The sequence below is a fragment of the Terrapene carolina genome, unplaced genomic scaffold (assembly GCF_002925995.2).
Source record: "Terrapene carolina triunguis isolate 2854851 unplaced genomic scaffold, T_m_triunguis-2.0 Scaffold51037, whole genome shotgun sequence".
Lineage (NCBI taxonomy): Eukaryota > Metazoa > Chordata > Testudines > Emydidae > Terrapene > Terrapene triunguis.
In genome coordinates this window covers 61,585-72,692 of record NW_020715388.1, presented here as the reverse complement: position 1 = coordinate 72,692, position 11,108 = coordinate 61,585, and the positions used below count along the sequence as shown (strand labels likewise).

The following is an 11,108-nucleotide window of genomic DNA, read 5'->3' as shown; positions in this document are numbered from 1 at the left end:
GGGGGGGTTACTGCGCATGTGCACAGCCGTCCCCCAGCAAGTGGAGCTCCGCTCTCACGCGCAGAGCGAATGGGGGGCCAAGCTCCGGCCATCTCCCTGGGGCCGGAAGCGGGGCTGCCCCTAGTCACGTGGGCACGGGTGCTGAAGCTCGGAAGTGTTGCTGGGGGGAAGGACTGGTTGGACGGTCGGCGGAGCGGGGGAGACGTTTTGCTGAGACACTGGCCGGATGTGAAGGGTAGAGGGGAGCGAGCTGGTGGTGGTGGCCCGGTGAGTTCCCCACTGCCCCCGGAGATAAACACCCCTCCCCGGGAGAGAATGGGCCCGTCCGCGCCCCATGCGCACAGCGGGGCGGGCGAGACCATTTGTGCGCCTGGGGAGGATGGGGGAGACCAGGGTGAGGATGGGCTTGCGGATGGGGGAGACCATTATGTGGGGGGGATGGAGGGGGATTATGATGTGTTGAGGGTGATTGGGGCGGGGAGTGGATGGAGATGGGGGATACTATTGTGTGCACCCAGAGGGGGGGGGTGGTTGCAGATGGGGGGAGACCACTGTGCATGGGGGGGAGCAGGAAGGGGATGTGGGGAGACCATCTTATGCACCCTATGGGGATGGGATAGCAGATGGGGGATAGTAATGTGTGGGGGGGCAGGGAGGAGATGGGGGAGACCATTGGGGTGGGCGTGGATGGGGCGGGAAGACCAGTGTGGATGTGCCCTGTGGGCAGTCCTAGATCCCAAGGTAGAAGGGACCCTTCCCGTAAGCTAGCACGGCCCAGTGAACTGCCCCACACTGATCCCCGGAGCAGAGATCTTACAAAAACATCCTGTCCGGGTTCAGAAATGGTAAGTGATGAAGAATCTGCCATGACCCCAGTTACCTACCTTCTTCCAATGATTCGTCACCTTCTCCATTGTACATTTACACCTTATTTCCAGGCTGAATTTGTCTGGCTTCAGCTTCCAGCCATTGAGTCATGTTCAAGCTTTCTCTCCTAGATTGAAGAGCCTGTTGTTAAATATTCCCCATGTAGGTTCCCATTTTAAAACAAAACAAAAGTCCTTGAGCCCACTCTTCTCTCAATTCCTTTCCTCCAATTCCATCCGAGACCCTCTTCAATCCGGCTTTCACTCCCAACACTACATTGAGGCAGCTCTCACCAAAATCTCCAGTGACCTGTCTCTAGCCAAATCTCAAGAGTCACTGCTCCATCCTCATCCTTCTTCTCCAGCCACCCAGCCACCGACCTTTGATGCAGTTGACCATGCTATTTTTCTTGCAATCTAGTCCGACTTGGGCTTCTGTGACTCTGTCCTCTCCTAATTCTCCTCCTACCTCTCTAATCACTCCTTCAGCATGTCCTTCGGAGAATCCTCCTCACCCCTCCCCTCCCACTTCTGTAGGGTGTGACAAATGTGGGAATTTTGCTAATATCTGTATGATTCATATGTGTGCCTCAGTTTCTCTTTGTGTTTTGCATTGCTGTGCATGGAATGTAAAGGGTTAAAAAGAGCAGTAGACATGACATAAGACATTGGGTCAGGTAATTCTTGTCTGGGATGGTATCAATGGGTTGTTAAAGGACTGGCTGAAACCAATCCAAAATTAGCGGAGGATCCTGAAAAACAATGGAAACCTGAATAGCAGGGACTTTCATGCCTAGCAACCAACAGCCAAAAGGAAGGAAGCAGACCAAAGAAAGACCCTGAGCTGGAGAACAAAGGGGGAGGTATCAGGTGGCTATGTTAAGAGCTGGTCTTTGGAGAGAGACAGACACTGTCACCTGAGACGGACAGACAGAGAGCCAAAATGGATTCTAGCAGCTTGGCTGGGTGGAGCCCTGGCCTTGGCCAGTCTGAATTCTGTCTTCACCTTTGCTTCTCTGTGCTAACCTAAGGACTGCCCTGCTGTGTTCCAGTTGGCTAATAAACCCTGCTCTGTTTTGAAAGGGCTGCCTGGTGTCATTGAAAATCCTTGATGAGGTGCCTTGATCCCGGGAGAGGGCAAAAAGTCTCAGAACAGGACTCTGTCTCAGTGAGACTTGCTGGCAGAGCTCACAGGGTGAAGAAGGCGGGCTGGAGCCCAGAGGCTCAGGCTCTGAGGCTTTGAGGCTGTGTGGCCTACCCTTAAGGAAGAATGAGACTTCTTGGGGGTCTGGCACACTGATGGGGTTCCTCCAAGGAGCTGTTCAAAATCTGAGGTATAACACAGATCCCATGGGCCTGGGACAGTTGGTGGTAGAGGTGGGATGCTGAATACACCAATAATATTTTGCAGTAAGTGACTTGCAGCAGTCAAAACAAGATTAGTCAAAAGAAAAGGCAAGACAGTGGTGTATATTCACCTCCCTAAGAAGAGCCGTGTACGGAAAGAGGGTTAAATGTTGGGAAGTTAAACAAGGCCCAGCTCATTGCATGGCTGGAGAAGGGTGATCAAGCCAGGGTCCAGGCCCAGGCGGAGTCCTGAGAGAGTCTGAGGGCAACAGAGGCAGTAGCAGGGTGTCCTCACGACCTGACTCCCCATCGCCAGAGTTGGAACAGTGGAAGTTGGAGCTGGAAGTGAGGAAGCTTCAGCTAAAGGAACAGACACTAAAGGACCATGAAAGAGAGTGAGCTGATTGATAGAAACAGTAAAAACATGAGGAGGAGCAGCACCAGCATGAACTGGCTAGGGAGAAGTGAAGGAGCACAAGTTGCCAGAGGGGGGTAGGTGGGGAGAGACCATGGGAAGCCAGTTCCGCAAGGAGTCTAGATACCAAATTGCCCCAGTTTATGGGGAAGTGGGATATAGATGCCATTGAGAATGCTTGCAATTTGAACCTGGTTGACCCTGTGGACTGGCTTCACTGTCTGACCCTGTTATTTGGTCCCAAGCTATAAGAGACATATAGCCAGATGGATGGAGTTGACACTGGGGGCTTTGTTGCTTACATTTGAATCGACAACTGAAGCTTCTAGGAAAAGGTTTCAGTGTGTGCAAAAGATCCAGGGTGTGATGTGTTTGGAAGCCACTACCCTGATGGGAGAATCTCTACAAATGGGGTAAAAAGGTGCAGGCATCAAAAAAGATATTAGAATTGGAAAAAGTGCAGAGAAGGGCATCAAAAATGATGAGGGGTATGGAACAACTTCCATATGAGGAGAGATTAAAAAGACGGACTGTTCAGCTTAGAACAGACGATTAATGGGGGTAATGACAGAGGTCTATAAAATCATGAAGGGTGTGAAGGAAGTGTTATTTCCCCCTTCACATAACACAAGAACCAGGGGTCTCCTGATGAAATTAAAAGGCAGCAGGTTTAAAACAAACATAAGGAAGTACTTCTTCACACAACGCACAGTCAGTCTGTGCAACTCGTCGCCAAGGGATGTTGTGAAGGCCAAAAATATAACTGGGTTCAGAAAAAGAATTGGAGAAGTTGATGGAGGGTATGTCTATCAAGATGGTCCGGGACACAACCCCATGCTCTGGGTGTCCCTAAACCTCTCACTTCCAGAAGCCTGGACTGGACGACAGAGGACAAATCACTCTAATTGCCCTGTTCTGTTCATTCCCTCTAAAGCCTCTGGCAGTGACCATTGTCAGAAAACAGGATACTGGGCTAGACGGACCATTGATCTGACCCAGTAGGGCTGTTCTTACATCACTACGCTGGAGAATTTATATAACCTATTGGGTTGAAACAACTCTATGGGATCTGTCCCCATGAGCTTAAAATGTGGTCAGTGAACATGAAGCCTAAGGTGCTTGTAGCGCAGGCCAACTGGGTGATGAGTTTGTGGGTGGTAGGGCCCAGTGTTGAGAACACTAAGACCCAGGTTGGGTACCCAAAAGGGGTCGGGGGGGGGGGTCACACAGTTGCCCCAGAAGTGGGATTTGAGTTAACCCAAACCAAGGGAGACAGCTGATGTGGGTTGAGCATCTCTAAGAGATCCCAAAGACCTGTGGTGTAATATCTGTGGATATTGCCCAAGGCTTGAAGAAATGAGGTTTAAACGGGACTCTTGAAGGGTTAACTTGGTGAAAGCCATCCTTCCCAAGCCTGTGTGCCCCCGATGAGGGAGACCTGTGTGTGTGTGTGTGCGCGCTCTATGCCCTGGGGATAGGGGAGACCATTATCTGTGAATGTACCCTATGGGGGAGATGGGAGAGACCATTGTGTGTGCTCTATGGCATGGGGATGAGGGAGACCATTGTGTGAATGCACCAGATGGGGGTGATCAGTGTGTGTGCTCTATGCCGTGGGGATGGGGGAGTCCATTGTCTGTAAATGTACCCGATGGGGGGAGACCAGTGTGTGTGTGTGTTCTATGGGGAGGATGGGGGAAATCATTGTGTCTGTGCCCCCTATCGGGGGTGGGGTGGGAGAGACCATTTTGTGTGTGTGTGTGTGCGCGCGCCCCCTATGTGGGGGCATGGGATGAGGATGGGGGAGACCACAGTGTGCACCCTCTGAGAAGGAAGAAACCACTGTGTGCACCCTATGGGGGGGTGGATCAGCCTTCTGTGCATTGGGGCAGAGTCAGTGTCAACCTGTGAATTGCTTCAGGCACCTCATATCACTGTTTTCAATGTCAGTGCTGCAGGTCGGTTGCCTGCCCATCGGGGTGACCGCCTGCGCCCCTCAGCTCAGCGGGTATAGCTAGCTGGCACGGCGCTGGTGGCTGCATGGAGGCTCTCTTGTTGCTACAATCATGATCCTGGCTTGCAGGGAGATTGGCCCAAACCGACCTGTCGGGGTGATTTGTGTCCAGTAGGGGCATCCATGGGACCTTAGGCGCCAGTTTAACTGAACCGGTTTGCAGTGGTAGTGCTGATGTGCAGAAACATGCAGTTCAGACAGACACGTCCCTTACTCGAGGATTTATTAGAGGATACTCTATATTCTAGTAGACAGGTGAGGATAGAAGTTGATAAATACAGGTAGGAACCAAAGAGAAACAGTCAAACAAAAGAGTCCTATCCAATTACACCACATGAAAGCAGAGGGCTAAATATTGACAAATTTGGTAAGAGCTTGTATACAAATGCAAGAAATCTAAATATGAAGATGGATGAACTTGGGTGCCTCATATTAAATGAGGATACTGATAAAATACACATCACAGAAAGGTGGTGGAAAGATGATAATCAATGGGACACAGGAATACCAGGGTAAAAAATATGTAAGGATGACAGAGTAGGCCATGCTGGTGGGGGAGTGGTAGAATATGTGAAAGAAAGCAAAGAGTCAAATATAGAAAAAAATCTTAAATTAATCAAACAGTACCATAGAATCTGTATGGATAGACATTCCATGCTTGACTAATAACAGTAGGAATATGCACCTGACCGAGATGGTGAAGGTGATTGAGAAATGCTGAGGGAAATTAGAGAATCTACAGAAACAGAAAACTCAGTAATAATGGGGGATTTCAGTTATCCCCATATTGACTGTGTACACGTCACCTCAGAATGGGATGCACAGATAAAGTTTCTAGACACCATGAATGACTGCTTCTTGGAGCAGTTAGTCCTGGAACCCACCAGAGGAGAGGCAATTCTTGATTTAGTCCTAAGTGGTGCACAGGATCTGGTCCAAGAGGTGAATATAGCTGAACCACTTGGTAATGGCCACCAGAGTGTAATTGAATTTCACATCCTTGTAGGGGGAAAAATACCAAAGAAACCTATGCCATAGTATTTAACTGCAAAAAGGGGAACGACACAAAAATGAAGAGGCTTGTTAAACAGAAATTAAAAGGAACAATCACAAGAGTAACATGCTTGCAAGCTGCATGGAAACTTTTTTACAAATCCCATAATAGAGGCTTAAACTATATGTATACCCCAAATAATAGTTTAAAGAGAGAGAACAGTAAGAGGACCAAAAATGCCACCATGGCTAAACAACAGAGTAAAAGCGGGAGTTAGAGGCAACAAAGATGTCTTTTTAAAAATTGGAAGTCAAATCCTATTGAGGAAAATAGAAAGGAGCATAAACTCTGGCAAGTTGAGTGTAAAAGTATAATGAGGCAGGCCAAAAAAGAATTTGAAGAACAACTAACAAAAGACAGCAACTAACAACAAAAAAGAAATTGTAAGTACATCAGAAGCAGGAAGCCTGCCAAACAATCATTGGGGCTTCTGGATGATCAAGGTGCTAAAGGAGTATTCAAGGAAATAGAGGTTGTTGTGGAGGAGCTAAATGAATTCTTTGCATCGGTCTTCACAGCAGAGGATGTGAGGGAGATTCCCACACCTGAGTCATTCTTTTTAGATGAAAAATCTGAAGAACTGTCCCAGATTGAGGTGTCGATAGAGGAAGTTTTGGAACAAATTGATAAATTACCATCTCTTTCTGAGAACTTACTATTGTTTATTCAACCAAGAGTTCTGAAGAAACTCATATGAAATTGCAGAAATATTAACTGTGGTATGTAATCTATCGCTTAAATCAGCCTACCAGATGACTGGAGGATAGCCAATGTAATCTTTTTTTTTTTTAAAAGGCTCCAGAGGCAATTATAGGCTGGTAAGCCCGACTTCAGTACCAGACACATTGGTTGAAACTATAGTAAAGAACAGAATTATCAGACTCGGAGATTGGGAAGTGTCAGCACAGCTTTTGTAAAGGGAAATCATGCCTCACCAAACTATTAGAATTCTTTGAGGGAGTCAACAAACATGTGCATATGGCTGATCCAGTGGATATTGTGTACTTGGACTTTCAGAAAGCCTTTGCTAAGGTCCCTCAGCAAAGGCTCTTAAGCAAAGTAAGCAGTTCTGGGACTGGTGGTAAGGTCGTCTTATGGATCAGTAACTGGTTAAAAGATGGGAAACAAAGGGTAGGAATAAATGGTCAGTTTTCACAGTGGAGAGAGATAAATAGCAGATCTGTACTGGGACCAGTGCTGTTCAACATATTTGTAAATGATCTGGAAAAAGGGGTAAGCAGCGACGTGGTAAAGATTCCAGACGATACAAAATTACTCAAGATAGTTAAGTCCAAAGCTGACTGCGAAGGGTTACAAAGGGATCTCACAAAATGAGGTGACCGGGCAACAAAATGGCAGATGAAATTCAGTGTTGATAAATGCAAAGTAATACACATTGTAAAACTCAATCCTGACAATATATACAAAATGATGAGGTCTAAACTAGCTGTTACCACTCAAGAAAGAGCTCTTAGAATCATCGTGGATAGTTCTCTGAAAACATCCGCTCAATGTATAGCAGCAGTCAAAAAAGCTGACAATGTTATAAATCATTAGGAAAGGATAGGTAATAAGACAGAAAATATCATAATGCCTCTGTATAAATCCATGGTACGCCCACACCTTGAATACTGCATGCAGTTCTGATTGCCTCATCTCAAAAAAGATATTTTAGAATTGGTACAGAGAAGGGTAACAAAAATGATTAGACGTATGCAACAGCTTCCATATTAGGGGATATTAAAAAAACTGGGAATGTTCAGCTTAGAAACGAGGCAACTAAGGGGAGATGCAATAGAAGTCTATAAAATCATGAATGGTGTGAAGAAAGTGAATGGGCAAGTGTTATTTACCCCTTCACATAGCACAAGAACTAGGGGTCATCCAATGAAATTAATAGGCAGCAGGTTTAAAACAAACATAGGGAAGTATTTCTTCACGCAATGCACAGTCAGCCTCTGGAACTCATTGCCAGGGGATGTTCTGAAGGCCAAAAGTATAACTGGGTTCAAAAATAAATTAGAGAAGCTTGATGGAGGATAGGCCCATCAATGGCTATTAGCCAACATGGGCAGGGATGCAATCCCATGCTCAGAGTGTCCCTAAACCTCTGATTGCCATAAGCTGGAAGTGGACGACAGGGGATGGATCACTCAAGAATTGCCCTGTTCTGTTAATTCCCTCTGGGGCACCTGGCATTGGCCACTGTCGGAGGGCAGGATACTGGGCTAGATGGACCTTTGGTCGGACCCAGCATGGCCGTTTTTATGGTTAAACAGGCACAACTCTGCATGGAGACAGTCCCTTGTTGTCTGTCCTGGTGCTGCTGAGGAGGCCGCGGAGGCGATGGTTGGGACGGGGTGACGCAGGTCCATACTGTCATGCTTGGTGTCATGTGAACTGAGCCTGGCCCTGAAATGCTTTAGCAGGATCCTTTCCTGCTGTTGCAGGACCTTTCCGGGGGTGTGGGTGCCCCCAGATAGAGGGATGCAGCCCCCACCCCCCAAGCTCCCGAGCCAGTGGGTGTGGGAGGAGTGGCATCGGATCGTGCCCTGCGCAGGGCGTCGGGTATCTTTGGCCTGTCCCTCAGTGTGAGTGAGCTGTGAACGTCCTGGCCTCTGCTGGTGAGGGCCAGCTCCTCTGCACTGGCCAGGTGTAGTCATGGCAGGACTTTGGGACTCCTCTCTGGGAGGCAGAGTCTTGGCCCCCCACACCTTTTCCCCCTCCCCTCCCTCCTCGAATGCAGAAGGTCGCTCTGCCTCCGGCAGCCTTGGGTGTGGGTCCCGCAGGCTCCCTGCCAGGGAGTGATATGCTGCCTTGGGCGGCAGGCTCAGCCATCCGGCGGGGGTTATCATGCTGGGCGAGCTCATTGGGTCCTGCCTGGTCCACGCAGCAGGACAGCTCCTTGCTGCCTGCTCCTCCCCCCCCCCCCCCCCAAGAGAGTCACTGAGGCTGATGGGTCCCACCAGAGTGAGCCTGGACACAGACTGCCCCTACGGCCGAGGCCTCCAGTCATCCAGGACAGAGTGCTAATTCCTGGTGCAGTGACCCTGTCCTGAGCCCTGTCCTGTCCTGGATACTTCCTCTAGGGGACCATGGGGTGGGGCCCCCCTCACACATGGGGGAGGAGTGGGGGCAGGGGAACCCAGGAGCCCCCGGGGAGGGAGAGCATCCCAGAGGGAGCATTATGTGGATGTGAGCCACATGTCATCCTGACCTTGTCCTGAATCCCCTCCTGTCCTGCTCCTTGTTCTCCACTCCCATCCCTGTCTCTGCTCGCCCAGCTCTCGCCCACCTAGACTTGGTTTTCACCCTCCCGTCCCTGGAACAGTTGTGCCCGTGTCTGAGCTACTCCACTCTCCCAAAGGGGTGGTAGGACATCATGTGTGGGAACGGCATAGACCCGGGTAATGGCCGATTTGGGATGGGGGAAGGGCCATACCCTGTACCCTCCCCTCCCTCCATCATTCACCATGCACTTCCCTCCCGTCCACGTGTCCGGCTGGTGCGGGTGCTGCCCCTGTTCCCTCTCTGCCTCTGGTGAGCTGATTAGCATGGTAACTGCTGCAGGTGAGCCATGGAAAAGCCCTTTCTCGCTGGGATAGGTTCCTGGAGATTGGGCAGGGAGCTGGGCGGAGGGAGGTGGGGGCAGAGGGGGAGGCAGGCCTGGGCGGGTAGTGCTAGGGCAGGAGTAGTGGGCCTTGCCAGTGTGAAGGTGGCTGTGCCAGGCTCTTAATTCTCCGTCCTGCTCTCTTGCAGAGGATCCTGCCTGGAACGGGGGCTGGCACCCACAGTCATGGAGGATGATCCGGCTTCTCCTGCCAGCAAGGCCCCGTCCCCGCTGAGCTGTATCCGGATGGTCCAGGCGGGCTGGTCGGAGAAGGAAGATGGGGCCTGGGAGCGGAGCGGAAGCATGCGAGATCCAGCGATGGTGGGGAGCTCTCCAGGGCGACCCGGGAGTTCTCCCCCTCTTTGCCCACCCAGCCGGTGCCAAGGGGGGCATAGCCCTGCCACCCCCCAGGACACTGATGGGACAGGCCAGAACCAGAACGGGGGAGAGGAGGAGGTGGTGTCCCCTCTGTGCCAGGAGCCCCCCCAGTCCCCGGCTCCAGGGGAGCCACAGCCCCGCAGGCCGTTCCGGCGGAAGCACCGGCTGTACATGAAGCTGGCCCCTGGCAAGGTTACTGTGTCCCCAAGCCAGGACAGGGGGCAGCCAGCCACTGCCGAGGAGCCAGGGCCCTCCCAGGGCAAAAGGCTACGGCTGCTGCGAGGCCAAGCCAGCAACTTCCGGAGGAAGAAAAGACCCTTGGAGAATGGCCAGGAGGCAGGGCCTGGCAACGTGGGGCCCTCCCTCCCACTCCGCCAGTGCAGTGGGGAGGAGGGGCAGGACCCGGCACCAGAGGGGGAGGAGGCGGCGCAGGGCTTGGCATTGAAGCGGGAGGAGGAGGAGGGGCAGGGCCTGGCAATGAAGCGGGAGGAGGAGCAAGACCAGGGCCTGGCACTGGAGTGGGGGGAGGAGGAGAAGAGGTTCGGCTCCCCCAGGTTGGCTGGGCCTGGCACCGCCCGCCCCAAGCCGGACTTCGTGCAGCTGATCGATGAGCACGGGATCTACTCCACGGCCAAGCTGGTGCTGGGCAGCGCGGCGGGCGAGCTGGACGAGGGGGTGGTGCTGCCGCCACACCTGAGGCGGGCAGGCCCCCAGCTGGAGATCCGGGAGGTGATCGTGGACGACAAGCCCTTCGCGTGCAGCGTGTGCGAGAAGACCTTCAAGCGGGCCTGGGAGCTGTTCAGCCATGAGGTGGTGCACAACGAGGAGCGGCCCTTCCACTGCGACCTCTGCGAGGCCTCCTTCAAGCGCCACTCGGACTTCAAGAGCCACCAGCTGGTGCACACTGAGGAGCGGCCCTTCCACTGCGAGATGTGCGGCAAGAAGTTCAAGCGCTCATCCAACCTCCAGGAGCACCGGCGCATTCACACCGGCGAGCGCCCCTACCAGTGCGCCTGCTGCGACAAGAGCTTCAAGACGCCCTACGAGCTGCAGCGCCACATGCTCACCCACTGCACCGAGAAGCCCTTCAAATGCGGCGACTGCGGGAAGGACTTCCCCACCTCCAACTCGCTGCTGCTGCATCAGCGCCAGCACTGCGACGACAAGCCCCACGTCTGCGGCGTCTGCGGCAAGAAGTTCACCTACGGTCACAGCCTCAAGGTGCACGAGCGGGTTCACACCGGCGACCGGCCCTTCGTCTGCCCCATTTGCGGCAAGGGCTTCAAGCAGTCCAACGCCCTCTCCTCGCACGAGCGGGTGCACACCGGCGAGCGCCCCTTCGTCTGCAAGACCTGTGGCAAAGCCTTCAAGCAGTCGTCCTACCTGGTGATCCACGAGCGCTCGCACACAGGCGAGCGGCCCTA

At 52.1% G+C, this 11,108-nt stretch overlaps 1 protein-coding gene across 1 annotated transcript in view; it reads left to right on the top strand.

The window, feature by feature from the left end:
• Positions 1 to 321: 321 nt before the first annotated feature.
• LOC112120120 (zinc finger protein 3-like) overlaps positions 322 to 11,108 on the top strand; it is a 45,747-nt gene continuing 34,960 nt past the window's right edge. The window contains exons 1-2 of the mRNA XM_029914427.1: positions 322 to 394; positions 9,456 to 11,095. Coding sequence (XP_029770287.1) covers positions 9,493 to 11,095 — 1,603 coding nt within the window. The 5' untranslated portion in view covers positions 322 to 394; positions 9,456 to 9,492. The remainder of the gene's footprint in view (positions 395 to 9,455; positions 11,096 to 11,108) is intronic.